We start from the raw sequence: 24,365 nt of genomic DNA, 5'->3' as shown, positions 1-24,365 counted from the left end.
CAGGTGGCTCTGCTACATCGGGACTCTGGGTCCGCGGCACCGGGGGGCTATTCTCGGCCCGGGATAGCGATGCACTTTGGAAAGGATGAACTCCCTTCCCTTCTCCAGGGATCGCGCCCGCAGCTGGCGCACGGTTTCCTGGAGATGTCCCCCTTGGAACCAAAGGGGCGAGTGGAGGCTTTTGCAGTCCTCGGGAAGAAATTAGAGGATAGTCAGGTAACTGGAGTTGCAGCACCCTGCAAGCCGACCGGCGAAGGAGCAGCAAGTCCACGCGTTTTGGCGTCCACGTTGTGGGTGTGTGGCGCTTTCATTCAAACTTTGGGGAGACTTGGTTGCAGCGTCAGCGAAGGTGTGACCAATCAGCGTCCAGAAACGAGAATAAATTATGCAAATAACAATCTGGCGATGGGTCAGATGACTCCGATACTTTAAAAACTACCTCTCCAGGAGCTCGCCGTCTGACAGCGAGGAGCCTGGGTTCCCAGGGGTTTGGGGAGAGGGCACGCTTTGCAGCAAGCCCGGACACACTCCCCCTTCCCTCAGTCTTGCAATCAGGGCAGCCAAAGTTTCAACTTCCTCCTTCTGCTCCATCTAGAGCATCACCTGGCTGAGAGAAGGCAGCTTACCTTTGAGCTGTACCAGCTCGGGAGGTGGTGGTGGCTTTTTTGGGAAAAAAAAAAAAAATAAAATCCCTGGTTCAGGAGAGGAGGTGTGGGGAAGAAGAGAAGGATGAGAAATTCTGTTCTTCTCTGCTTCTGGAGCATCTATTGTTGCTTTGCGGCGGGAAGCCCTACACCCTTTGCTCCTGAGGGACAGCTGGAAGGTACTGTGCATTTATTTTTATTTACTCCCCATCCTTTCCGTGCTAGGCCCCCTCTGCCTTGCCGACTCTTCTTCAGGCCCTCCGTGTTCCTGCTAAATCCTCTTCCTTTTCCATTGCATGATGCGTTCTCTCCTCTGACTGGGCCATGGGGGCCACTTGTTCCTTGGCGCTTAGGGAGCAAGGGATCCCCTAGCGAGTCATCCAGGAGTGATAAAGGGATCTTTTAGCCTGTCATCCAGGAGGCGACAGGTGGGTAGGGTGCCCTGGCTCGCGCCTTCTTCTTGGCCCTGCCCCCTTCCGTTATACTGCTCCCCTAATCATTGCGGTCCAGCCAGCAGACTTGGCTGCCAACTGCTCTTTTTGAAGGTGGAGGCAAGCAGTTTGTTAGAAAGAGCTCTGCCTTCTCTCTGGCACACCTCCTGTTAACCTTGGGTAGGTGTTTTGAAAGTTCTGGGGACAGGACAGCTGGCTTTGGTTTGATTAGTGCTTACAGGAGCCATGTGGTGGGTAACTTGGGCTGAGAAACAACAGGGGATGTCATGATGTCATTCTTCCAGGTTGTCAGCCACTTCCCTCCCCAGCAAATCCTTCTGCTTCACTCTTCTCCTTTTCTTCTTCTTGGGTCCCCGATGGCATTATTTCCCACTGGAGGCTGCCTGCGTGGTGGAATGAGGGAAGGTCACCTAGAGCCAGCTGGTGAAGCTGTGCACAGAGGGGCAACCCTTAAACCCAGTCCCAGCCCTTCAGCTCTGTTTGCAGATGTTGAGCCAAATGTCAGATTAAGTACCTGCAGGAGAAATCATTTGAATGAATGAGAAAGCCTTGCTTTACTAAATGTGTTTCCAACTCTAGTGCTGACTAGAAGAATGGCCTAGGATGTGTCACATCTCTTGTTTCTTTTCTGAAAAATGCTAATGTTCCTTCCACCTTTTGTGTTGTGTATGTTTCTGGGCCATGTCATTCATTTAAATTATTATTGCATTTCCGCTTAGTGGCAAGACTCTTCCAGCAGTGGAGGAGACAGCAGGGATCAGAATGGATGTCAGCCTCAGCCCTTGTGGCACAATGTGACAGTGAACTAATGAAAATACAGAAATGGGGCTTAGGCTAATGGAGGGAAAGAGCAGAGGAAGGAAGGATGGAGTGGGTTTGGGGGAAGGTGGTGAGGTTACATTGTGTGGTTAGGAAGGCCTACCTGAGAACTTGCCCCTTGAACACAGAGCTCAAAGTGGTGAGAGAGAAACCACAAACACATGTGGGTGAAGAACGGTCAGAAAGCCCAGAGGCAAAGTGACCTAGTCCCAGCTTAACGGAAATAAAGCTAGAGAACTGTGGGGTCAGAGCAAGCCTGATGCCAAGGTAGAACTAGTTTGTCCCTGCGTGGATTTGTTCACGTGCTTATTTCAGGAGGCCAGCAGACCTCTTTTGCTCTAAACTTTACTCTCTGCTCTTCAGGCAGAAATTGGGGAACTGTCAGAGTACCTACGGCTATGGTTCAAATTACTGCCATTTGGGGCATTTGTATATTGTATATTTGATAATGATCAACCTGAGTTCTGCTCATATGTATTTAGCAGCATTTTTTGGAACCTAACCCTTCTTACATCTATCCGGTCCGTTTCCTCCCTGTCCTTTGTTTCCTCCACCTCTGTCACCACCTTCTCCACAACTATGATCACTCTTTCCATGGTCCCTTTTGTTTTTTAATTCTGGGATAATTTATATTCTTGCTGTGGTCATTTGGTTATCTTCCTGACTTCTTGGTGACTGGAGAGTTTGATGCTGTAGCTGGCTAGCATATGATCTAGTAATACTTACCAGGATGGCTCAGACAGTGCTGGTGGGGGACCATTAATAACTATCTGAAATAGTGTGGTAATGACAGTGCTCACCTAGTGTCATGATCGTAGAAGCCATCAGTGACATAGGCTGAGCTTTGAAAACAGGGTCACCTCAGTAACATTATATGCGTGTGGCAGAAGTGGAAGGGGTGGCTTTGTTTCTCTAAGGAGTTTCTTCATGGCTTCAATCATTTTGTGTAACACACTGGATGAATGCCTGGTGCCTGCCACATTGCAAAGGAATTGAGGATGTATAAAATCCTTGAAGAAAGTGCTAGAAGCAAGATGGGGACACCAGGGAAAGCCCATTATACAACAAACAGGCCAACAGCCTCTTTCTCTGCAATTGCAAAATTCAGAATCTCTCAAAACTGAAAAATTGGCAGGAATCTATTCATAATCTTTTCATTTTTGCCCTTGAGTATAAGTAATCCTACATATCTCTGCAGAAGTATTAAGAGTATTTGATTTGTGGGGGAGTGTTATATAATATACAGTATATGTTCTGTAACATAATATATAGTATGTCTTTCTGAAATACGACAATTTCTGAATTAAGGGACCTAGCTGGTCTTAGGCTTTTTGCAAAAAGAATCAAAGACCCATTCACTAAAAGTAGGATCCTGAGGGGAAAAAAGTTGTTTTGGTTTGAATGTATCTTGGTTACTTTCCTGGTTACTCAGAGAAAATACCTGACACCAAAAATTAAAGGAAGAAAAGTTCATTTAGCTCAGTTTGTAGAAGTTTCAGTCCATAATTAGCTGACTCCAAGGCAGAGGTGACACATGACAGAGGGGTAACCATTCATGGTGACAGAGGACAGCAAAAGTAGCAAGGGAGAGAGGGATAGCAAGCCTCTTTCTATCCCTTAGATTGTATCCCCTCTGCTGGGATTAAGGCAGAACCAATCCAAGCAGCCACCCACTCTTCATCCCAGCACATTAATCCTAGAATTGTACTACAAATCAATCACACACTAGATTCAGCCACCTCTAAAAAGCTATGACCACATGAAGCTTTGGGGGAGGGCATCTAGGCACAAACCATAACAGGATGGATGTATAGAAAAAAGTAACAGATGCCTATTTCAGAGCCATAGTAATAACCATGGTGACTATTAAATACTTATTGAGTACACATGTAATATCCCCTTTTAATATCTTCACAATTTTCCCAAAAGGTGAGTAGGGAGCATTCAGCAGGTGTAAAAACTAGATGGTTAGGTAGTTTGCTCAGACTGGACTACAACTAGACCTGTCATGGCTCTACCTATTAGAAGCACACAGGTTCTGTTTTTTCTCTCCAGATGAGCTTCACAAATCGAGGGAGGTACAGGCTGAAGCCAAACCTGTGCGTTTTAACCTCCGAGACTCTAAGGACCCAGAGCATGAAGGATGTTACCTGTCTCCTGACCACAACCAGCAATTAGAAGACTGTGGCTTCAACGTGACAGCCAAAACCTTTTTCATCATTCATGGATGGACGGTGAGCCGAGGGAGGGAGCTCTGGGACTTTACACAAATTTGGTTCCCTTTGTTTTGGTCAATTAAAAAGAATTCTGGTGCTTCCACATTCCAAAGTCTCCCCCCTTTCCCTGTGGGCTGCTTGTATTTCAGACAGCTGTGAAGAATGTAATGGACGCTTTGCTGAGGGAGCTGATCTGGACTCCAGCAGGGTGGCATTTAGTGCTGGCACACCACAAGCTTTCAGAGAGTGGCTCTCCTGAGGGGAGCAGCCTAGCTCCACTGGCTCTGAAGGGCCCTCTAATTATACCTAATTACATTGGTCAACCACTGCCTGGAGGGGGCCATCCTGCCTTAAGAGCTGAGCTTCCCTGAAGCAACTTGACTGACTCTGAGAATCTGTGAGGGACCAGCTGGCGGGGCTGTCTGTCTGCTGTTGGCATGGTGCCCTCCTGTTTGCATAGAGATGGCCCCGTTTAAAGGCACTGGGACTCTTTATGTGACCTAGCTGAGCAATTCCCATTGAAAGGCCCATGACAAACTTCAACAAAAAAAGGGCTTTAACTCGCAGTTTCAGAAGTTCTTGGCCAGCAAGGGATTTATTCATCCCTATAATGGCAGTCTGTAGGAAAATGGCACTATTAAATGAGCAGGTTTCTGCCCTGGCTAATTGGGTGGGGACATTCTTCTGCTTAATGATGAGAAATTCATATCCGTTATATTCTTTCTGGGTCTTTAGGTCTGTCACCAACATTTGGGGCTGGGGTCTGTATGGGGAGGGTAGGTGCTTACATACTTAATGCAATGAAGTAATAATTAAAGTCCTGTCCCCAGTCCTCATCCCACAGCCTGCAACAGGAATCATGCATTTGAATCTTTTTAAGGCCCTTCTGTCAAAATGCAAATACATCCTGCATTTGGGGTACATTTCAGAAAGTTCCTTTTAATGTGTTTGGAACTTGGAACAGCAGTTTCCCCTAGAAGGAAGATTGTAAATAGTGTTTGAATTTCCAGCCAAAGCACAGAAAAATCTATTTATCGGATAATGTACTTGTAGATAGGTTTACAACTGGGCCGAGTAACCATTTATAACTCTCTTTCTGTGGGAAAATGAGTCCTGAGTTCTATTTGGGATTCTAGGAATGGATTTTTCCAGACTGGGGTTAAAAGGGTTGGCAGAGATGGGTTGTGGGAAGGGGTCATTTGTTCACCCTGTATTTGCCTAGGAAACAGCATTTCCCTGCATCTCTAAGGGAGGAGCTGATTCTCCAGGGCAACCCTTCCCAGCTGCCTTTGAAGGATGGACCAAGCTACTTGTGTGATTGTGGCAGGGACTCAGCTAACGTCATACCAGCATCACCACCAGCATAGCTATATCTCATAGGTAGCAGGGTAATAGCATAGGTCCCCACCTATGAGAGTTTTAATGGAAAAACTGGGGGTATATAGAGCAATGGAAGAAAACGTTCATGTAGCCATTCTGTCTCTGAGTGGTCCTGCGCATGTGTAAATGTTTGGTTCCTGATGCTCTGAGATGAGGATTTTAAAATCAGGTGGATTGAGGGTTATGAAATGAAATTCTATACAGCAAGTCTCAGACTTTGTGAACGGTCACAGATATACTGTATAAAACTCACTTGTATCTGACTCGTGAACGTCTCTTAGAATGGAACTCTTTGTAAATCAGGAACTTATGTGTTAGCATTTCAAAGTCCAGAGGAAGAATTTTCTTTTAAAGTTTCCTGTTTTCTTTGCAGATGGGTGGCATGCTTCATAACTGGCTGTACAAACTTGTGTCAGCCCTGCAGACAAGAGAGAAAGATGCCAATGTAGTAGTGGTGGACTGGCTACCCCTGGCTCATCAGCTGTACCCAGATGCAGTCAATAACTCCAGGGTGGTGGGGCACAGTGTGGCAAGGATGCTTGACTGGCTACAGGTAACTAGGGTGGAAAGGGGTCATCTCTTGCAAGCAGGACCTTAAACATCAATGTCCTGGGGAAATATAGGCCACATGTGTTGCTGTGAACTTCCAGACTCTGACAAAAATCTTAAAATTAATTTTTTTCTGAATTAAGTATTACTTGAAATACTTGAAAGCTAGGATTTTTAGAGGATGTTTAAATTATTGATAGATCTCTGAATTTTTACTTTATTTGCCTAAGAAAATCTGCCTTATGACTAGTTACTTGCTGACCTTAGAAGCTGCTGAACTTAAAGCTGATGTCCTTAGGATAGTTGTGTCATCTTCAACTTTTTCTGAAGATTGCTCTTGCCTCTGAAGCATGGCTGTGCTAACGGTGGGAAAGAGACTGGTTCAAAAGCAGGAAACCCAGGACTGGGGATTTAGCTCAGTGACACAAACGCTTGCTTGTCAAGTGTGAGGTCATGAGTTTGATCCCGGTACCAAAAAACACAGGAAGCCTGTTAGACTTCTTTAAAACATTAAATGTGCAAAACAAATCTTGTATTTACTTTTTATGAGTTGATGATTTGCCTGAGACAAGTGAATTTCTTTGGGACAGGAAGGACAGGGATATACTGGTAAAGTCCCCCTTGGATTTGGTCAAGTCTAGCCTGATTTCCTTTTACCCATGGAGACTGATGAGTTCTGGCAGAATCCTGGGCAGGGTTTTTTTTTTTTTTTTTGCCTCAGAATCAAACTCAGGACCTTGCACTTTCCAGGCAAATGCTGTGCTGCTAAGCTCTATCCTTGGTTCTGGGTAGGGTTCTTGAGCAGGCCCTCTCTACTTTGTCTGTGGCTTTGGAGAGTTTTCTTCTTCTTCTTCTTCTTCTTCTTCTTCTTCTTCTTCTTCTTCTTCTTCTTCTTCTTCTTCTTCTTCTTCTCTCTTCCTTCTCCTTCTCCTCCTTCTCCTCCTCCTTCTCCTCCTCCTCCTCCTCCTCCTCCTCCTCCTCCTCCTCCTCCTCCTCCTCCTCCTCCTCCTCCTCCTCCTCCTCCTCCTCCTCTTCTTCTTCTTCTTCTTCTTCTTCTTCTTCTTCTTCTTCTTCTTCTTCTTCTTCTTCTTCTTCTTCTCCTTCTTGTACTTTTTGAGACAGGGTTTCACTATGCAGTTCTTGAGCTCACTTTGTAGCCTAGGCTGGTCTCAAACTCATAATGATCCTCCTGCCTCAGTCTCCCGAGTGCTGGGATTATAGACGTGAGCCCGGTTTGGAGAGTTTTATTCTTGAGCCATGGGGTCAAGGCCCCACTTTCTCACTCCCCACCAGCTAAATTCTTTGGAAAGGGGCCTTCCTCCAACTCTGAGGTCCTGGATGTGCTTATGGTGAGGAGGTTAGCAACTTCTGGGCCCAGGGTGAAACTCAAGGCCTAAGAGCAGGCAGGGATTGGTTTGCTGCAGGCTATAACAGTACTTTAGTTTCCAATGAATAGGGTGTCTTTGATTTCTATGCTGCCCCTGTGGCCCCCCAGATACTGCCCAAAAGGATGGAAAGCATGTAGGTAGCCTTGTGAGAGAATGGTCAGGCATGCAGCCTGTGATCACATCCTCCTCCCTGCCCTCTTGGCATTTGAAGTGCTGCAAGTCCCTTTGCCCTCCCATCCCTGGCTGAGAGCCACACATCTTGAGTGACCAGCGGTGCCCCAGAGAATCTCTGTGCCTGTGGCTCCTCCTCAGTTTGATGGACTCAGGACCGTGCTCTTCACCTCACATGCATTGGTGGCTTTCTACAGGAAAAGGATGGTTTTTCTCTGGGGAATGTTCACTTGATTGGCTACAGTCTTGGAGCACATGTGGCTGGATATGCTGGCAACTTTGTGAAAGGCACCGTGGGCAGAATCACAGGTAAGCTCTGCCACCGCCACCTGCTGTGGCTCACTTCCTTAGTCTCTCTACATCTGGTTGTGCTGAACCAGAGTTCTCCCAAATGAGGCAGCTTGAGAAAGTGATGGAGCCTGGAAAACATCCAGAGCTTTCTAAATATTCTTTTTTTTTGTCACAGAATTCTTATCAAATTGAACTTGTATGGGTCTCAAAATACGAGCTAGATAGTGAGGCTATTCTGATTGAAGCTGGATGGGTAGATATATGTTGTTTTAGCCTTGCCAATTGGGCCTTCCATTTCCTCAGAGGAGTCTCAGGCTCTCAAAGTACTAGGGAACATGGTTTGCAAACCACAGGACTAGTCCATTAGGTGAGATAACAGTTAGAGGTGAGGCAGTTTGCCCAGGCACAAAAAGCTAAGCACTTAAGCCAGGCGTGGGGGTGCATGCCTATTATCCCAGCACTGGAAGACTGAGGCAGGAAGATCACAGTTCAAGGCCAGCTTCAGCTATGTGAATTCAAGGCCAGCTTGAAAACACAGTGAGATGCTGCTCCTTCCCCCCGAAAAAGCAGAAGTCGGGATACATCCCAGGATTCTAATCTTCTGGGTGTTCAGATCTCTGCCCAGGGATTTAAAGGAAAAGAACGAATATGGATCCTAGTTTGAATTCTGCTTCTCTTCTATTTCATTTACCAATAGCTTCTTTTTAGTGTTAAAATAGCATATTTGTTAACAATAGCCACCTATTTAGAATGAATGGTTAAACTTTGTAATTAAACAGACTTTCCAATATTGGTACCTAGATGGTCATTAGAAAATTGAGTTTTCATCTTGAAAAATGCATCTCATCTTAAATATGAAATTCTAGATTCTGGATTAAATTATTTAATGATTGTGAAAAGTAAGAAAGAGTCACTTTTTCATTTTGGGGTCCCTTTAGATACACAGAACTTCCTCTATATGAAAATTAAAGGTAGACTGGTTGCCCTGATCTTTTTTCTCTTTCCAGCATTCTTTTATATGTATTTTTCTCCACATTCCCTCTTGTCTCCAAGATACTAAAAATGTGCCTTAGACTTTTCTGTTGCTGTGACCAAATTGCACAGATAGGGTAATTTATAAAGAACAAAGGCTTGGGCCTGGGGATTTAGCTCAGCGGCATAAGTGCCTGCCTTTCAAGCAGGCAGTCGGGAGTTTGATCCCTGGTACCGATAAAAATGAAAAAGACAAAAAAAAAAAAAAAAAAAAAAAAGGACAAAGGCTTACTTAGTTTCCTGCCATCTGGGGAGGGAGAGTCTTCTTGCTGCATGATAACATGGTGAAGGGTGTTACCTGGTCAGGCAGAACAAATGTGCTAATGTGGTCACTCTCCTATAAAGCCAGTAGTATCATTATAAGGGTCCCACATTGAAGACATCATCTTATCCCAGTTGCTTCCCCAAAGCCTGACTTTCAAATACTGTTAACATTTGAATTTGGCGATTAAGTTTCTAACACACAGACTCTTGGGATCCACATTTAAACCATAGCCATTGTCACCTAGGAGCAAAGAGCTGATCAGTGATCAAAGAATGATTTAGTAAGTGCAGAATTTCAGGTTTTGGCAATAAGCTTGTAGGGCAGGCTTTTTAAAAATGCATTTTTGAGGATTTATTGTCCTTCTTCAATTGTTGTTTCCAGGCTTATATCTAATATGTAGGTGATCACACACAGATTTATGCTTGCACATTTCTTTAGATCCAGTGACTCCGTGTCTATGTGGCTCGAGAGCTTTATTCATGATTTCTAAGGTGGGGGTTGTGAGCTTCCAAAGTGGGCTATAACTGTATGGCCACGCCTGGCTGCTCCTTAATCCATTGCTGGTGCAGAGCAGTTCTACCTGAGGCTACTCTGGGTTCTACCACGTGAGCATCTCTGCTCATTCCTTGAAAGAACAAAGCAAGATGGGTTCCAACTGCGGCACTCACAAGACCCGCACCACAGTCAAGGCCCAGCGTGTCCTTGCTTTTCTCTGTTTATAAGTCTGAAACGAGCTAGGGATGGTGAAGGAGTTTTCTACTTTTTCTCTCTGCTTGTTTAGGTGGCAGCTGCTGAGATGAGGGCTTTTCACCGAGCCAGTAGAATGCTAATCAGCGTGCATGTCCCGGACACAATCATTTCCCCTGCGTGTCTCTCTCTCCTGCAGCTCCACAGAGAGTGTTTGGCTCACCTGTTCCAAATGGCTTGCATGTCTGGTGGGAGAAGCTGTCTCTCCTCCTCTTCCCTCAGTGGTAGATTTATTCTGGGCTTGTGAGTCGAGTGGTTCCAATTGGTAAGAGGACAGAGACTGCAGCTTGAATGGCATCTTCAGGCTGGTGATGTCACTGTGCAGAGACTGCCAGGGCGTCCTAAACCCAGCCTTCAAGGGGATACCTTGGGGAATACTCTAGTAACCTTTTTGCTTGAGCCAAAGGGTGCGGTCAGGGGTTTTGCCCTCTCTTTCTCCTGAAAGAAGTCTGTACTGTACTGGGGACGATGTCACATATTTCTAACTGAACCTGTGTGTAGTTATAAAAAATAAGCAAGCAGATGAACTTATTTAGGAAATATGAGTTAAGCAACTACTCTGTGTAAACTCTAGCCTAGTTGTTGCCTCCTATAAAGTAGTTCATACACCCCTGACAGATAAGTGATTTCTGAGCTACACAGGAAGGCTGCACCTTTTACAGGTGGGGAAAATAGGTTTCAGGGATTAAATGACAGGCCCAATATCTTGCATCCTGTCAGTGGCAGATCTGGGATTCAAAGCCAAACTGTGAGATTTCAGAGTTGGCACCCAACCAGTGACCCCTGCTGCCTCTCTCTGGAGGTGGAGGTAAAGACTGAAAGGAAGAAGTGTATGAAGTTCTCTATCCCCTCCTTTTTTGAAGATATGAGTTATTCCTCCCATTCCTAGTTTAAAAAGTAAGTTGTATTGCCCTGAGTCTGTGGACCATGGCTGAGCGTCAGAGACGGTCTGAGCATGGAGCCCAGTTCAGTCTGAGTAGGTGAGGCTCCGCCTGCCCCTCGGCTGGCCTGTGAGGCCCTGTCAGCTGCCTGCATTCCACCCGTGCAGCGTGGTTTCCATGGCACTGCACGTCTGGTGGGGACCTTTGTTCATACTGAGTAAAGAGCCTCGCTCTTGTATTGGTTGCAAAGCTGAGTGTCCCAAAGCAGAACATTCCTCTATTTATTCCCTCTCCAGTGCATCAGCAAGAGGCAGGGTCTGATGCTTGTGTCAGTGCTGTGGTCCTTGCAGTCTCTAGAATGAGTCATTGGGGGGCATCCTGGAAGGATACTGTTTTCGTGCTATCATTCTTTTGGGTCCTGGGTCAAGGATGAGCCCCTAAGCAGTCTGGGCTCTCTTTCATCTTGCTTACACATAAAATCGTCTAAATCTCTGGGAAACTCCAGTTTCAGCCTTGAACAGTTCTCATGAGTAATGGCCAAACAGCTGACTATTTACTTTCATTTATCCTAGGATTATCCTCTCAAACTTCACAGTGTGCTCCCTGTTTCTTCACACTGGATCTGGTGAACAGACTCTGTCGCCCACTTCCTTCTTTCTTTTTCTTCTGTTCTTGGTCATGTCCTTTCCAGTAAAGGTGCTTTTTACATATGGAGCTAGGCAGGGTTTGTTGTGCATGTCCATGTGTGTGGCACTGTCTTGTGCGATGTAGGATGTTTCACTGTATCCCTGACCTGTTCCCACCAGAAGCTAGTAGCTCTCTTCCTTACAACTGTGACAAACAAAAATGTCTCCAGATGTCAGCAAATGTTCCCTGGGAGAAAGGGACAAATCACTTCCAATGACAAACCACAATTTTAGACTACACAGAGTGCCCTTCCTCTGCCACATCTCTTATTTAACTTTCTCCAGGGACCATGTGTGTCTCTATCTGGAGAAGAGGCTTCCTGGTTGAGACTAAAGCATTTCTCATAATCACTTGGGTGTGGGAATATCAGCTAATATGAAGAGTACTTAATCTCTTAATATCTCAAATGAACAGTGTGAATTAAGGCATTCAGATTCCATTTCATAGTTGATACTAGGCACAGGGATGTTTTTCAATATCCAGTCCACAGGCCACCAACTTGTAGGATCACTTGGGGAATCAATGTATATTTCTAAGTTCCATGACAGTCTACTCACGGGAATCTCTAGGAGGTCAGGGAGTTGGAAATCTGTATTTTATGTTCTGGAGGTATGATATTTGGGTTCTCGTTGTACTAGAGGTACTAGAATATCCATCCACCTTTCCATCCTTGGACCTGATTCATAACTGAAGGAGCAAAATAAGCCCCAATACAGATATCCCATTTTGGGGAGATTGAGTTCCAGCAGGAGGCAGGCAGCTTAGTTATTCTGTGAAAATTCTCCTGAAGTTAAGACTATGGGCAACTCCCAGTGTAAATAACTGGGACAGATGCTTTAGGTTCAGGGAGCTCAAGTTCTTTCTAGATCTGCTCCAGTTCTGACCACAGGTGGCTCTTCAGAGCTGGAGGAAGTATGGACTTGTGGTTAGCTTACTGGGTTGACTGAGGCTTCAGGGTGTATTGAGGTTTCTGAAGGAAGTGGCAGTTGCACAACAGCAGGATTTAATCCCCTCATTTGTGTCTTGGGTCAAGTGTATCTGGAACTAGGCTCCCTGTTTTCTCCTAGACTCATGGCGCTGGCCTCAGAGGGGGTATTTATTCTGTAAGCTTGGGTTTGTCTGTGACTCAGGGCTCACTGTCTTGGTACACCTGACATGACCCATCTTGGTCCTTCCTGTTGTAGGTCTGGACCCTGCTGGGCCCATGTTTGAAGGGGTGGACATCCACAGAAGGCTGTCCCCTGATGATGCAGACTTCGTGGACGTGCTGCACACCTATACACGGTCCTTTGGCTTGAGCATTGGGATTCAGATGCCTGTGGGCCACATCGACATCTACCCTAATGGTGGTGACTTTCAGCCAGGCTGTGGATTCAATGATGTCTTGGGATCACTTGCATTTGGAAGTGAGTTCTTTATTTTCTGCTTTGTATTGAATCAGTTGTCTCATGCTCTTCTAAGTCAGCCAGAGCTGTTAGTGCTCCCAACATCACTCATTTCGTCATTCTCACCTCCTACCACAGGGGCCCCAACACCGTGTTTAGGGTTTTGTGTCATCCCACATCCCCGTTAACAGTCATCTGTTTTCTCGTGCTTCAAGTTCATAGTTGTTACTGACCAATATCTTTGTAGGACATACATAGTCACTGAAAAAAACAATCAAGCAATATAGAATTGCATAAAGCAAAAAGAAAAAAAACCCCCTTAACCTCCTATTCTACTTTTACTCTTCAGTGGCAGCTAGTATAAACATTGTTATATGTATCCTTCCAATTTTTTTCTTTGCAAATTGATGTGTGTATAATCATATTTTGCAAATCACATTGTTTAGCAACTTTCTTTGCTCAGGCATACGATATTATAGACACGCTTAATCATCAGAGTAAGTAGATTTACCAACCTAATTCTTTTTATAGCCTATATAATATTCTTTAGCATGGATTTAACACTGTATTTCCATTTTTGGTCACATTTTAAAGGTGTGAAACCAAGAAGCTTTTTCTTGTTTTTTTTTTTTTTAAATTATAATTTATCTTCTGAATGCATGAGCCTATTCTTAGCAGACTTAAATTGAAGTCAATCTGCTTTTGAAAATGCTGTGTGGCCAGTAACTGATCCTTGAGTGGTTTTCCCATTCTTTCAATGTGTTGGATGCTGGTAGCATTCCCCAAGTGTCGCGCCCACCCAGCTCTCTCTTTTGTGATACTTCACCCTTGTAGATGTCCTACTCTGTCACTTTTCCAACTGTTGTTCTCTCCCAGTGTGATTAATATAGAAATATGACAGGTTTATTTTAAAATTTATTTTTATTTTTTAATTTTTTTTATTTAAGGAGAAAAAGAAAAAAAAATAGAAAAAGGGTACAAGTTATACAGAATTTCAGAAAAAAATAAACAGTAGGAAATTACTAGTTAATAGATTACATATTGTTATCTTAGAAATAGTTGTTACAAAATTAAAGCATACAAAGTGGACCTTCAAACAGTGAGACTGAAAACAGTTCTGTTCAATGATCCAACAAAACTCAGTAATATGGTCATCCATCTTGTACACTTAAATATATATGCAATTATATTCTTTAGAGCACTTTCTTTTCCTTTCTTTTGTACAATGACAATTACACATTTTGGGTTTTATTACTCCCACAGTTCTTATTACTTTTTTTTGAAGAGAGTAGAACCAAATGTGACATAACAGAACAGAGTCAGTCAAATCAAAAGGATGAACATAATAAATAATGTAAAAACAAAATACTAGGTGATCAACAATGGTTACCATACTGCCTCTTGCTATCTTAAAAAGAACTGCCTATATCATCAGTTATAATAAAATTGAACAAAACAGTAAAGAATAAAACCAAAGCATTGGAGACATTACAGGACTTTAAAAGAAGATAAAGATCAACCGGAATGGGCTTCATAATGAATCTTACTGTCTTCACAGTTTTGCCTATACTTTCGAACTTGGTACTATCAAATTTATTTTTATTTTTTGTGTTTTGGTTTTTTTGGAATGGCATTTTTCAGGCTGATGGTGCCCCTGAGAAAAGGGTAGAGGTGAATTTGATAAGTTTTTCCCGAGTTTTCCAGAAGCTTCTTAAATTATAAGCTTTAGCCTCTGGTTGCAAGAACAATATTGTACTATGGGCCAGAAAAATCCAAATTATACTCTGCAACCAGCTGTCTGTGAGACGCTGAACAATTTGTCTTACCTCTATGCATCTTTGGGTGATGATCTATAACTGAAGGGATTAAGCTCCAATGGCATTGATATTTTCTTTTTTTCTTTTTTGGCGGTACTGGGGTTTGAACTCACATCCTTGCATTTGCCAGGCAGGCACTTATGCCACTGAGCTAGATCCCTGGCCCATGGTATTGATATTTTCTTAAAGTGTCAGTTGGTAAATACTGTAGACTTTGTAGGCCACATAATCTTTGTTTCAACTACTCTTCTTTTTTGTGATGACATGAAAGCAACCATGGAAAATACATAGGCCAATAAATGTGGTTATGTTTCAATAAAACTTAATTTACAAAAATAAGTAGCCAGCCTGCCAGCCTATTTTGCTGAGGACTGGACTAGATGTTGTTTAGTATTTGATGCATTTCTTTCCTTTCATAACCATATTTCTTTGAAAGGGCTTAGTGAGTCCCAGTGCACTGAAGATCTGTATCACTCTATTTAGTTCTTTTATGGGAATTATCTTGCACTTTATTTTTGTGTATTAGTGCCATTTTATCACCAAGAAAGTGAAATTAGGTAGTCAAGATGGTCTGAAATTTTATATCTTAACAGGGTCCTAAAATATCATTGTATATTTATTAATAATTATATAAAGTACAGCCTTAATAAACACAGCTGTTATGGATGAGACATATAATAATTAATAATGGATCATCTTGAATGTCATCTCCTCCTTTCCCAGCAATCACAGAGGTGTTAAAATGTGAGCATGAACGAGCCATTGACCTCTTTGTTGACTCCCTGGTGAATCAGGACAAGCCAAGCTTTGCCTTCCAGTGCACAGACTCCAAACGCTTCAAAAAGGGCATCTGTCTTAGCTGCAGGAAGAATCGCTGTAATAGCATTGGCTACAACACTAGGAAAATGAGAAGCAAGAGGAACACCAAAATGTACCTGAAAACGCGGGCAAACATGCCTTTCAGAGGTAACTTTCAGGCCCCAAAGGGGCCTTTAGTCTTTCTTCTCCTTCTTAATAATCTTGCTGAAGAATGGGGGCCATGAGCTGTGGCTAGCACAGTTATACCAAATTATTATGAATCAGATTACATCGTGTATAACCTAGGAAAGTTATTCTTTAAAAAGTAATGGAGCCAGGCATGGTGCTGCAAGCCTGCAGTTCCAGTGTTCTGGGAGGCTGTAATGGAAGGAATCCAAGTTTGAGCCCAGCCTGGGCAACTTAGTGACTTAGTGAGATCCTCTCTCAAAATAAAATAAAGGATTGAGGGTATACTTCAGTGCAAAGGCCTTGGGTTCAGCCCCTACTACCATAAAAATCAATCAATCAAGCATAAAGATTTCTGTGATGTCCTTATGGTCGCAATATCAATATCTTAAACTTTTTCTGGTATTTTTGCAAAGGTATTTCATATTTGTTTTCTTATTTGGCTGCAATAAGTCTGAAGGAGGATGAACAGAAGACCAAAATGATAACTTACATTTTTATTTTATTTATTTTACATGTTATAAAATCATAATGTTTTGTGGCTATTGTTTTATATCTGAAGAAACTGAGGCTCAGAGAAATTAATACCTTGTTCTTTTATTCTGGGTAGAAGGTAGGTAGGCCTGAGTCCCCAACATATCTCCTAACCCTGTGGTTTAGGACTATTCCTCTTATACCATAGTAGCCAATTAGGCCATTGGACAAAACAAGACCAGAGGGAGCCTAGCGGCTGGCCTGGACCGAAAGGATATGAATCCCTGAAACTCAGTGTGCTAGGTGACTTGGTGGGGGTTGGGGTACCCTGATATGAGAAACAGGGCTCACAAACATCTTTGTTCTGCTATCTGTTCAGTGTATCACTATCAGATGAAAATCCATGTCTTCAGTTACAAGAACAAGGGGAAAATTGAGCCAACATTTTACGTCACCCTGTATGGTACTAATGCAGACTCCCAGGTTCTGCCTTTGGAAATGTAAGTCTTGAGTTTCCTTTGCAACTTTGGTTTAGGACAGAGAACAAGTTGGTCTGAGAATGAAAGAATGCAAGGGAGCTTCAGGACAAGTGTGGGAGAGTGAAGTCGGGTGGCCCAGGGGAATGGCTGGGTAGTTCCAGCTGGCCTCCTGTGCTCTCTTCTGCTGGGTGCTTTCCAGCAAGCCCTTGACTCAGGATGTTTCTGGGAAATTCCTAGGATGAATCAGCACTGTGAGAAACTGCTGATCAGCTGGACAGAAACTGCTGTTTCATTTCAGGCAATGCCTGACACCTGAGGCTTTAGGGAATCAGGCCCTTCTGTAATGATCCACTGTAGGAGGAGTACGTGGCAGTCTGTGTGTGGTACTTGTTGAGCTCCCCCAGGAACAAAGCACATTGCCAAGTATGTTAGGATTTTGAAGAAACATTAGCAAAGTAACTCACTTCAGGCTCTAGCTGGAAGACTAGACTTGCGTTAACTCACAACTGGGGTAAGGTAGGCCATACCAGGTGCCAGACGAGGCAGACAGGAAGGAAAGGACGGATCAGAATAGCACACTACTGTGTGTGAATGTGACTTCTTTGTGCTTTCTCATTTCTGCGTGTTCTTGGTCCTGTCTCCCTGAGAAGTAGAAACATTCATGGAGGGGTGCCCAGGAATGGATCTGATAAGTCAGGGTGCTGCAGGCAGAATTGCCTCTGTCAGTGTGGAGCACAGGGGGGCTTTTGTGTTGGTCCTGTGGGTGGGGCACAGGGCACAAGGTGGGGAAGAACCTTTCACCTGTTTCTCTCCGGTTCTTGTGGGGAAGGAGCTGCCACTGTGTCATCCCGGACAATGTGGCAGCTGTCCAGGTGATAGAGAAAAGCTTCTCTCTTGCCTTGCAGAGTGGAGCACATTGGGCTGAATGCCACCAACACCTTCTTGGTCTACACTGAGGAGGACTTGGGTGACCTCCTGAAGGTCAGACTCACATGGGAGAAGACATCACAGTCCTGGTACCACCTGTGGAAGGAACTTCGCAGCTTGTTTACTCAACCCAGTGGCTCTGCTCAGGAGCTGCACATCCGGCGCATTCGTGTCAAATCTGGGGAAACCCAGCAGAAGTAAGTGCTCCTGTCCCCTCTCTGCTTGTGTCGGTGGTGAACAGAAGGCCATGTCTCTGCCACATTCCTTTGCTCAGCATGCACCCTCGCCCTTCTGTATCTATCCACAGCGTGCACACAAAACCTCAAATACCTTTGCAGGGAATCGTGACTCTGATCAAAGTTTCTGTTAACTGCTGTGCATCTTAACCCTGATCACAGGCCCTTGACTGACAGGGCTGGCAAGGGAGGGGAGCCGGAATCCAGCCTTGTTCTGTTTGCCAAGCCCTATGTTGGCCCAGAGGAACAGAGCTCCTTGACAAGGCTCTTTGGGCAAGTTGCTTTGTTGCTGTATTTACTGTGGGGCAAACGGGGGCATCTGTCCCATAGATGAGGTCTGTGAGGGGCCCTGGCTTTTGCTGGCACCTTATTTTCAGAGCATTATTATGTCTCTCCTTCAGAGGCTTGGAGTCAGGGATCTGGGGCTAGGGCTCTACGTTCAAGTAACAGAGAGTCCCGTGTGGCATGCCAGCTGGCAGCTCCCCGGTTTCTTTGAATCCCAAGCCTCGCATGAAAGATCCAGACCTTTATGTCTCAGCCCCTAGTGCTTTGCCCTGACTCTCTGAGCAGGCTTCTTTCTGAATTGAAGCTGGGAACGGCTCAAAGCCAGGGGAGCCTGGGAGACCTTTGTGAAGAGAAGAGGGTTTTCTTAACCACGTTCTTTCCCCGACCCCTGGAGTGGTCATTGCCAGTCTTGGCATGGGAGAAAACAACTTCCAGCCCCTTTTTTTCTCCTGGTATTTTCCTATTACAATTATTCACTTGTCTTATTTGCATCCATTTTTTTCCACATGGGGGGCTGAGCTCGGAGCCTTCACACTGGGCTATATTCCCAGCCCTTTATAAAATTTTGAGATAGGATCTTACTAAGTGTCTAAGTTGCCCAGGTTAGTTTAGAATTTACCATTCTCCTGCCTCAGCTTCCCAGACTAGTGGGATTATAGGCATGTACCATGCCTAGCTGACTAAACTCCTTGACTGAAAGAATTCAACGCTCCTTATTTACAATGTTCCAGAAATATCCATTGATAAGAACATTTAGAAGTCAGTGGCAAATTACAAAGACACAGAAAATAAACAGGCAAAATCATGGGGAGAAATTAGGAGCCTAAACACCATTCATGAAAACTATGATTAAAAAAACAAAAACTGTGATTACTCCATACTAAACAATGGTTTATAATTAGTGTGACTGTGTGATCATTGAATGGAGATACTTGACCCTAATGCCAAGACAGGACAAAAGCCACATTAAGAATAGTTTAAGAACCTTCCCCAGGAAGCCTAATGACCTTAGGATCTATAAGCTTAAAAGCAGACCTAGCTCACTCACAACTGAGAAATGCAAATGAATACAAATCACAGTAGTAGGAGACCCACTCACAACCAACAGAAAATATTCTGTTGGTGAAAATATTCTACCAAGTGGTGATGAGATGGGAGAAGAGAACTACAACTCTACAACCAAGATTAAAACCAGTCCAGCCACTTTGTAGAGGGACTCAATAATAGTCAGAATGCATATGCCATAATCCAGAAATTCCATTTTTGGTGTATATGCCACAGTACTGTTTGTAGCAATAAAAAAAGTAGCAAAAACTTAAAGCAGAACAATGGTAAAGCCATTGTAAGGTAATGATTTCATGTCATATGAAGCAATGACATTTAAAAACCAACACTTAGAAGGGATACTTTTTTACTAAGTTTGTTGCAGGGAGGGTTTTATTCATGGGGGCTTTGGTGGTGCAGGTGGCTTCGAAGAGGCAATAACCTTGAGGGGTGGGTGGCCTTTGGGTAGACAAACGCAAGAAAGTGGGAGAGGTGTAATTAAGCTTGCCTGAAGCCAGATCATGGAAGCCTTTGATGCAAGATGTTTGGAATCTTGTAGTAGTGATGGGCAATCCTGAAGGCTCTGGAGTTGGGAGTGACAGCACTTTCTGGATCTCTGAAGAGTTCAAGCTACATCCGTGGTATCTTTCCCTCTTAGATTGACTTTTTGTGCAGAAGATCTTGAGAACAGCAGCATTTCTCCTGGTCAAGAACTCTGGTTTCACAAGTGTCGGGATGGCTGGCGAATGAAAAATGAAACCAGGTAACCAGGACTTTCTCTGTGTTCCATGCACACCTCCTGAATGATCCTCTAGCATGTGCTGGGCATGAACAAAACAGATACAAATGCCTTTCTATGTGAAGCTACCCTTTTGCTAGAAGGCTGTAGGCGTATAAATGGATGACAATGTAACGTGTTGAAGAGGAGACTGTCACTTCTACTCTTATTCTGCCTCACCCTGCAGATGTTCATTGCATATGGTGAAAGTCTTTTTGGTCACTAAATCCTCGGGGTTGATGTCTATGATATCTTCTCCTCCGTGACCAGTACTACCCAAAGGTTCAGCCTGTGTCACTTTCTTCTGGGCACCAGATTGAAGTGGGGAGTTGGGTGAGAGGAGAAAGAGAAATACAAATATATTCCCTTTGTTCTGGTTTTCTGGAACCCTGTTGGCATGAGTGGATATAGTGGGTCTAAATGTTCCTTTCTGAGAAGCAGGAGTGCTTGTGTGTATACAGCTGAGCCAGGTTTTCTTGCTGCAGTCTCTACTGCCGCTTGCTGAAATCCCTTGAATTCAGGCCCAGCTCATGGCGTGAGGCAGTGGGTTCCTCCAGGGGAGCATGCTGTCCTGCTGAGCAGGAGGAAGCCCATCTCCCACCCATTTCTGCCCCCGCCCCTTACCCTTCCCTTAACCAGGGTATTGCACAGGGCTCCTGTTGCCATACACTGAGAACTTAGTGTGCGAGTACCTAGCATGTGAGCACTCTGCACTCGGTGACTTACAGTTATTGAAGTTTACCACCAATGCTAGGAGACAGTGCTGTTATCCCCGTGGAGAGATGAGGAAGCTGATACTCGGGGACATGAAGTCACTCTCCCGAGGTCCCCCAGCTGGAGATGGCAGAGCGAGGATTGGAAGCAGGACATTCTGCTCTAAAGCCTGTGTACTTGAGTGCAGAGGATCCACCTCCCCAGATGAATCGCCTCACTCTGTCTGGTGCAGCTACACTCATGCCTGGGGGACCCCTATGATTAACTGTCTGCCAGCCCTGAGGGCTGGGTTCCTTCTGAGGCTGATCCTGTGTAGGAGCATCAATATGACCTCAAGTTCAGTGACCATAGGACTTAGAAGGAGATGCAGATCATTTGTCTAATTCAGGGCCCAGCCTAGGGTGGGTTTATGTGTTTTCTGCTATCTTAATTTTAAATCTTTATGTTTGTATTCAAATATCTACCTTTCACAGTGCTTCCACATAGGTTAACTTCATTGATCCTCCGGTCAGCTATGTAGATTGGACATACCCAGGAAGGACTGCATTTCTTATGATGAGGGATTAAATACTGTATTCTTCTTTTCTGCTCCAGAACTTCCTAATAGTTTGAAACTATATGACTTTCCTCACATTGTTTCTTTTAGGAAACAAATTGCTCTTTCCCTTTGCCCCAAGGAACATTAAACAATAGGAATCTGAGTAGAGAATGAATCGTGGAAGCTGTGGCATCCTCAGGCGTGTACAGCGCCCTCCGCCTTCTTCCTCCACACTTGCACGCTGCTCCTCTGTTCACAAACAAGGAGCCTGGGGTTCAGGATGGCTCAATGGCTCCTTCCCATAGCTGACGTGAGAATCCGGGCCTCTTGATTCAGTTTTGTCCCCTTCCTGCCACACCACCGTCTCTTTTGTTTTTCTGGATTCAGGCAAAGAGGAGAGTTGGGCAGTTCTCATGTTTGCATGTATGCATTGTTCGTGTGTGTGTGTGTGTGTGTGTGTGTGTGTGTGTGTGTGTGTTATGCTAAATACATGAATGCATAACCTGGAGACCAGAGAGGGCTCCTGGTATTTCCTAGAGGGAAGCTGTGGGGAAGACAAAGAAGCTCTCAGGAGCCTGTCTGTTTCTTTTGAAGGGAAAGTGAGTGAAATAAGCAGTGTGTCAGAAAGCTGGGGAAAGAGAACACCTGGACACAGGTGTGACCATCTGCAGGAGAGTGTGCTAGTCAATACTACGCTGTCATTTGGTGTCTTTCAGGGCCACTGTGGAGCTCGCCTGAGGGGCTGGGAAGCCTGACCAGCACACACCTCAACCCTGCTGTCTACACACATGGAGGAAAGTTACTGTGAGGCCCCGCCTGAAGAAGAACCCCACTCAGCTTGATCCTGGAGTTCCTGAGAACTTGCTTGCCAGGCCCACCTTTGTCCTCTATGATGATCCCCTATGATTTCACTGGACTGGACAACTGTGTGTTGCTGAAGTTCCAACTGTGCTCAAAATGAACTATCTCTGATGACACTTCTGAATCTGAGATTGGTTTGTGCTCCAGCAGTGAAATATCTGTGGTTCCCCCATGCACACCGGTGGGTCTCCTGGTAGCTGGCTGAGGCTGGGCTAATGGGGAATGCAGGCTCCAGAGCAGCTTTGCATAGAAGGCCATTTGTCCGGACTTGAGCCTCAGAGAGATCTTCCCCTCGGGAGCTGACTCGTATCAGGATGGCAGGCCTGTTACCTCAATAACCCAGAGAGGGGTCATTAGATCAGGCTGTTGCTGAGGCCTCGCTGTGAGGGTTCCCATGGGCTGCTTTGATCCATACTGGTTGTATCTCCAAGACATTCCATCCTGCTCCCTAGCTCATCCTCTGAAGTACACACATTGGCTTTTGGTTTCTTCCATTATTCATTTTTTGATTGAACAAGTATTTGTTGGGCACTTAAAAATTCCTTAGCATGTAACAGTAGACAGAGTACTCAGCTTTGCTATTTGGAACCCGAATAGGGTTGGGGTTCTTAGAGTTCCTTCTAGTATGTGAGAGGAATGTATGTGTGTGTGTGTGTGTGGGTTAAAGACAAGAAGGGTAAAGGGTGGGATGGGGAGAGGGGAACTACAGGCTATCACAGTTGGGCACCTTGTGGCTTAAGTGGCTCCTACCTATTTTTTAATTATCACGTGCTATTTCCCTTGTTTAATATCACCAGCAGAATGTTGAGAAGATGGTCATACCCTAAGGGCACAATGGTAGCCAATTGATAGATGTGATTTCTTTGGAGTAAAATCTCTGTGTAGGAGTTAAGAGATATTACATGAGTTCTGCAAACCAACTTATGCATAAGCCCGCATCTATCAACAGAGCTAGCTCTAAGACTTAATACAGTGTTCTTTTACACCCTTGAAATACCTTGTTTTCATACTAGTGCCTTTTCTGTGCTGGACTTCTTAGAAAAGCCTCCAATTCTAGACTTGGATTTGAATTAATAAACATGATACCTAAGACACCATTTTATACTGTATGTATGTGACTTAAGTCACATGTTTGTGACCTAAGTAGAATGAGGTGATCAGGGCCAATGTCTTTATCCTTAGTTTATAAAATGGAGGCTTAGAGATATTCAGTTGTGTGCCTGGAATTACACACTAAATTGGTGGTAGAAGCAGGCTGAGGACCCAGGTTTCCTGGAGGCGAAGTTCATGCATTTATCTTTCAAATTTCATGAAGACACCTAGAGCTGTTTGCTACCAGTATGCCCAGATGTGACAAATGAGAGATTTTTTTCCCCCAGATCCATCCATAAAATCCTAACCCCTTTTGTTAATATACAACCAGGACAAAACCTGTGCCAAAGGGTTGGGTTTTTTTTTATGGCCAAGATTTATTTGGGAGGAGGTATGATATCAGGTGGGGATGAGAGAGTGATTTTCTTTGTACTTAGGTTTTTAGAAGTCATTGTTTCAATCTGTGTTGTGCCAAAGTTATATCACTATTTAATACCAAACTTCTGAAGACAAAGTCAGTCAGGTCTTAATTCAAAGTATGCATTTAATCTGTTCATGTGCTTCTGTGATTGCTTGTAACCAAAGTGAACCTTGTATTATTGGCCATGTGCACTGGTACATATGGCTTCTGTTTTTTGTAATGGAAACTTTGGAAACTGAATCTTCAGTGGGTTGTGTATTTATGCATTTGACTTGAGGCCTTCTTTGTATATATGATGCTTTTTAAAATCCTACTTAAAGCACTATTTATTTCTCAGGTGTGTATAATATATAAAGACAAATATATGGTTACTTTTTACTTTAACCAATTTCAAGACTTAAAAATTTTAATAGTAAAATAATAAAAAACCTACAAAATTCTTAATAGTCCAACAACTCAGTTCTTAAAATCTGAAAGAATTATGACTGCCAAAGTCACAGGGTTTGCAAAAAAAAATGACTTATGTTTTAGTCCATAGGTGGCCAGCTCCAAGGTAGGGTATAGCAGGGGAAAACTGCTCACCTCATGGTAGCTGGGAAGCAAAGAGCAAAGCTGGAGAAGGAAGGAGATAAGCCCTCCTAGACCATGCCCTAACAAAACATCTTTCCTGCAAGACCCACCTCCTAACCACAGCCCCTCAATCCAATCATCTTTCAGAAGGTCCGCATCTGGGAGTATGAGGCTTTGGGGGGATATCAAGATATAAACTGTAACAGAAGCTCTATGAGAATAAGGATTTTAATCTGGC

At 44.2% G+C, this 24,365-nt stretch overlaps 1 protein-coding gene across 1 annotated transcript; it reads left to right on the top strand.

Moving 5' to 3' along the window:
• The first annotated feature begins 426 nt into the window (after positions 1-426).
• Lipg (lipase G, endothelial type) lies at positions 427-23,996 on the top strand. The gene is made up of 10 exons (XM_003474158.4): positions 427-823; positions 3,971-4,149; positions 5,885-6,064; positions 7,817-7,928; positions 12,707-12,928; positions 15,448-15,690; positions 16,562-16,682; positions 17,567-17,785; positions 19,812-19,916; positions 21,900-23,996. Exons 1-10 carry the CDS (start codon positions 730-732, stop codon positions 21,919-21,921), a joined length of 1,497 nt encoding a protein of 498 aa, XP_003474206.3. The 5' UTR covers positions 427-729; the 3' UTR covers positions 21,922-23,996.
• Positions 23,997-24,365: the final 369 nt, after the last annotated feature.

This window comes from Cavia porcellus, unplaced genomic scaffold (genome assembly GCF_034190915.1).
Source record: "Cavia porcellus strain 051 isolate PalLab524CR breed Dunkin Hartley unplaced genomic scaffold, mCavPor4.1 scaffold_20, whole genome shotgun sequence".
Lineage (NCBI taxonomy): Eukaryota > Metazoa > Chordata > Mammalia > Rodentia > Caviidae > Cavia > Cavia porcellus.
Note: the sequence above shows the minus strand (reverse complement) of the source record. Positions and strands in the feature narration are given on the sequence as shown.

What these genes read in the sequence shown, in the direction of transcription:
- Lipg (XM_003474158.4), top strand. Translation starts at nt 730, where the DNA reads ATGAGAAATTCTGTTCTTCTCTGCTTCTGGAGCATCTATTGTTGCTTT. An exon ending in TCATCATTCATGGATGGACG is followed by an intron (nt 4,150 to 5,884) that starts GTGAGCCGAGGG and finishes TTTTCTTTGCAG; the next exon opens with ATGGGTGGCATGCTTCATAA. An exon ending in GGGATCACTTGCATTTGGAA is followed by an intron (nt 12,929 to 15,447) that starts GTGAGTTCTTTA and finishes CTCCTTTCCCAG; the next exon opens with CAATCACAGAGGTGTTAAAA.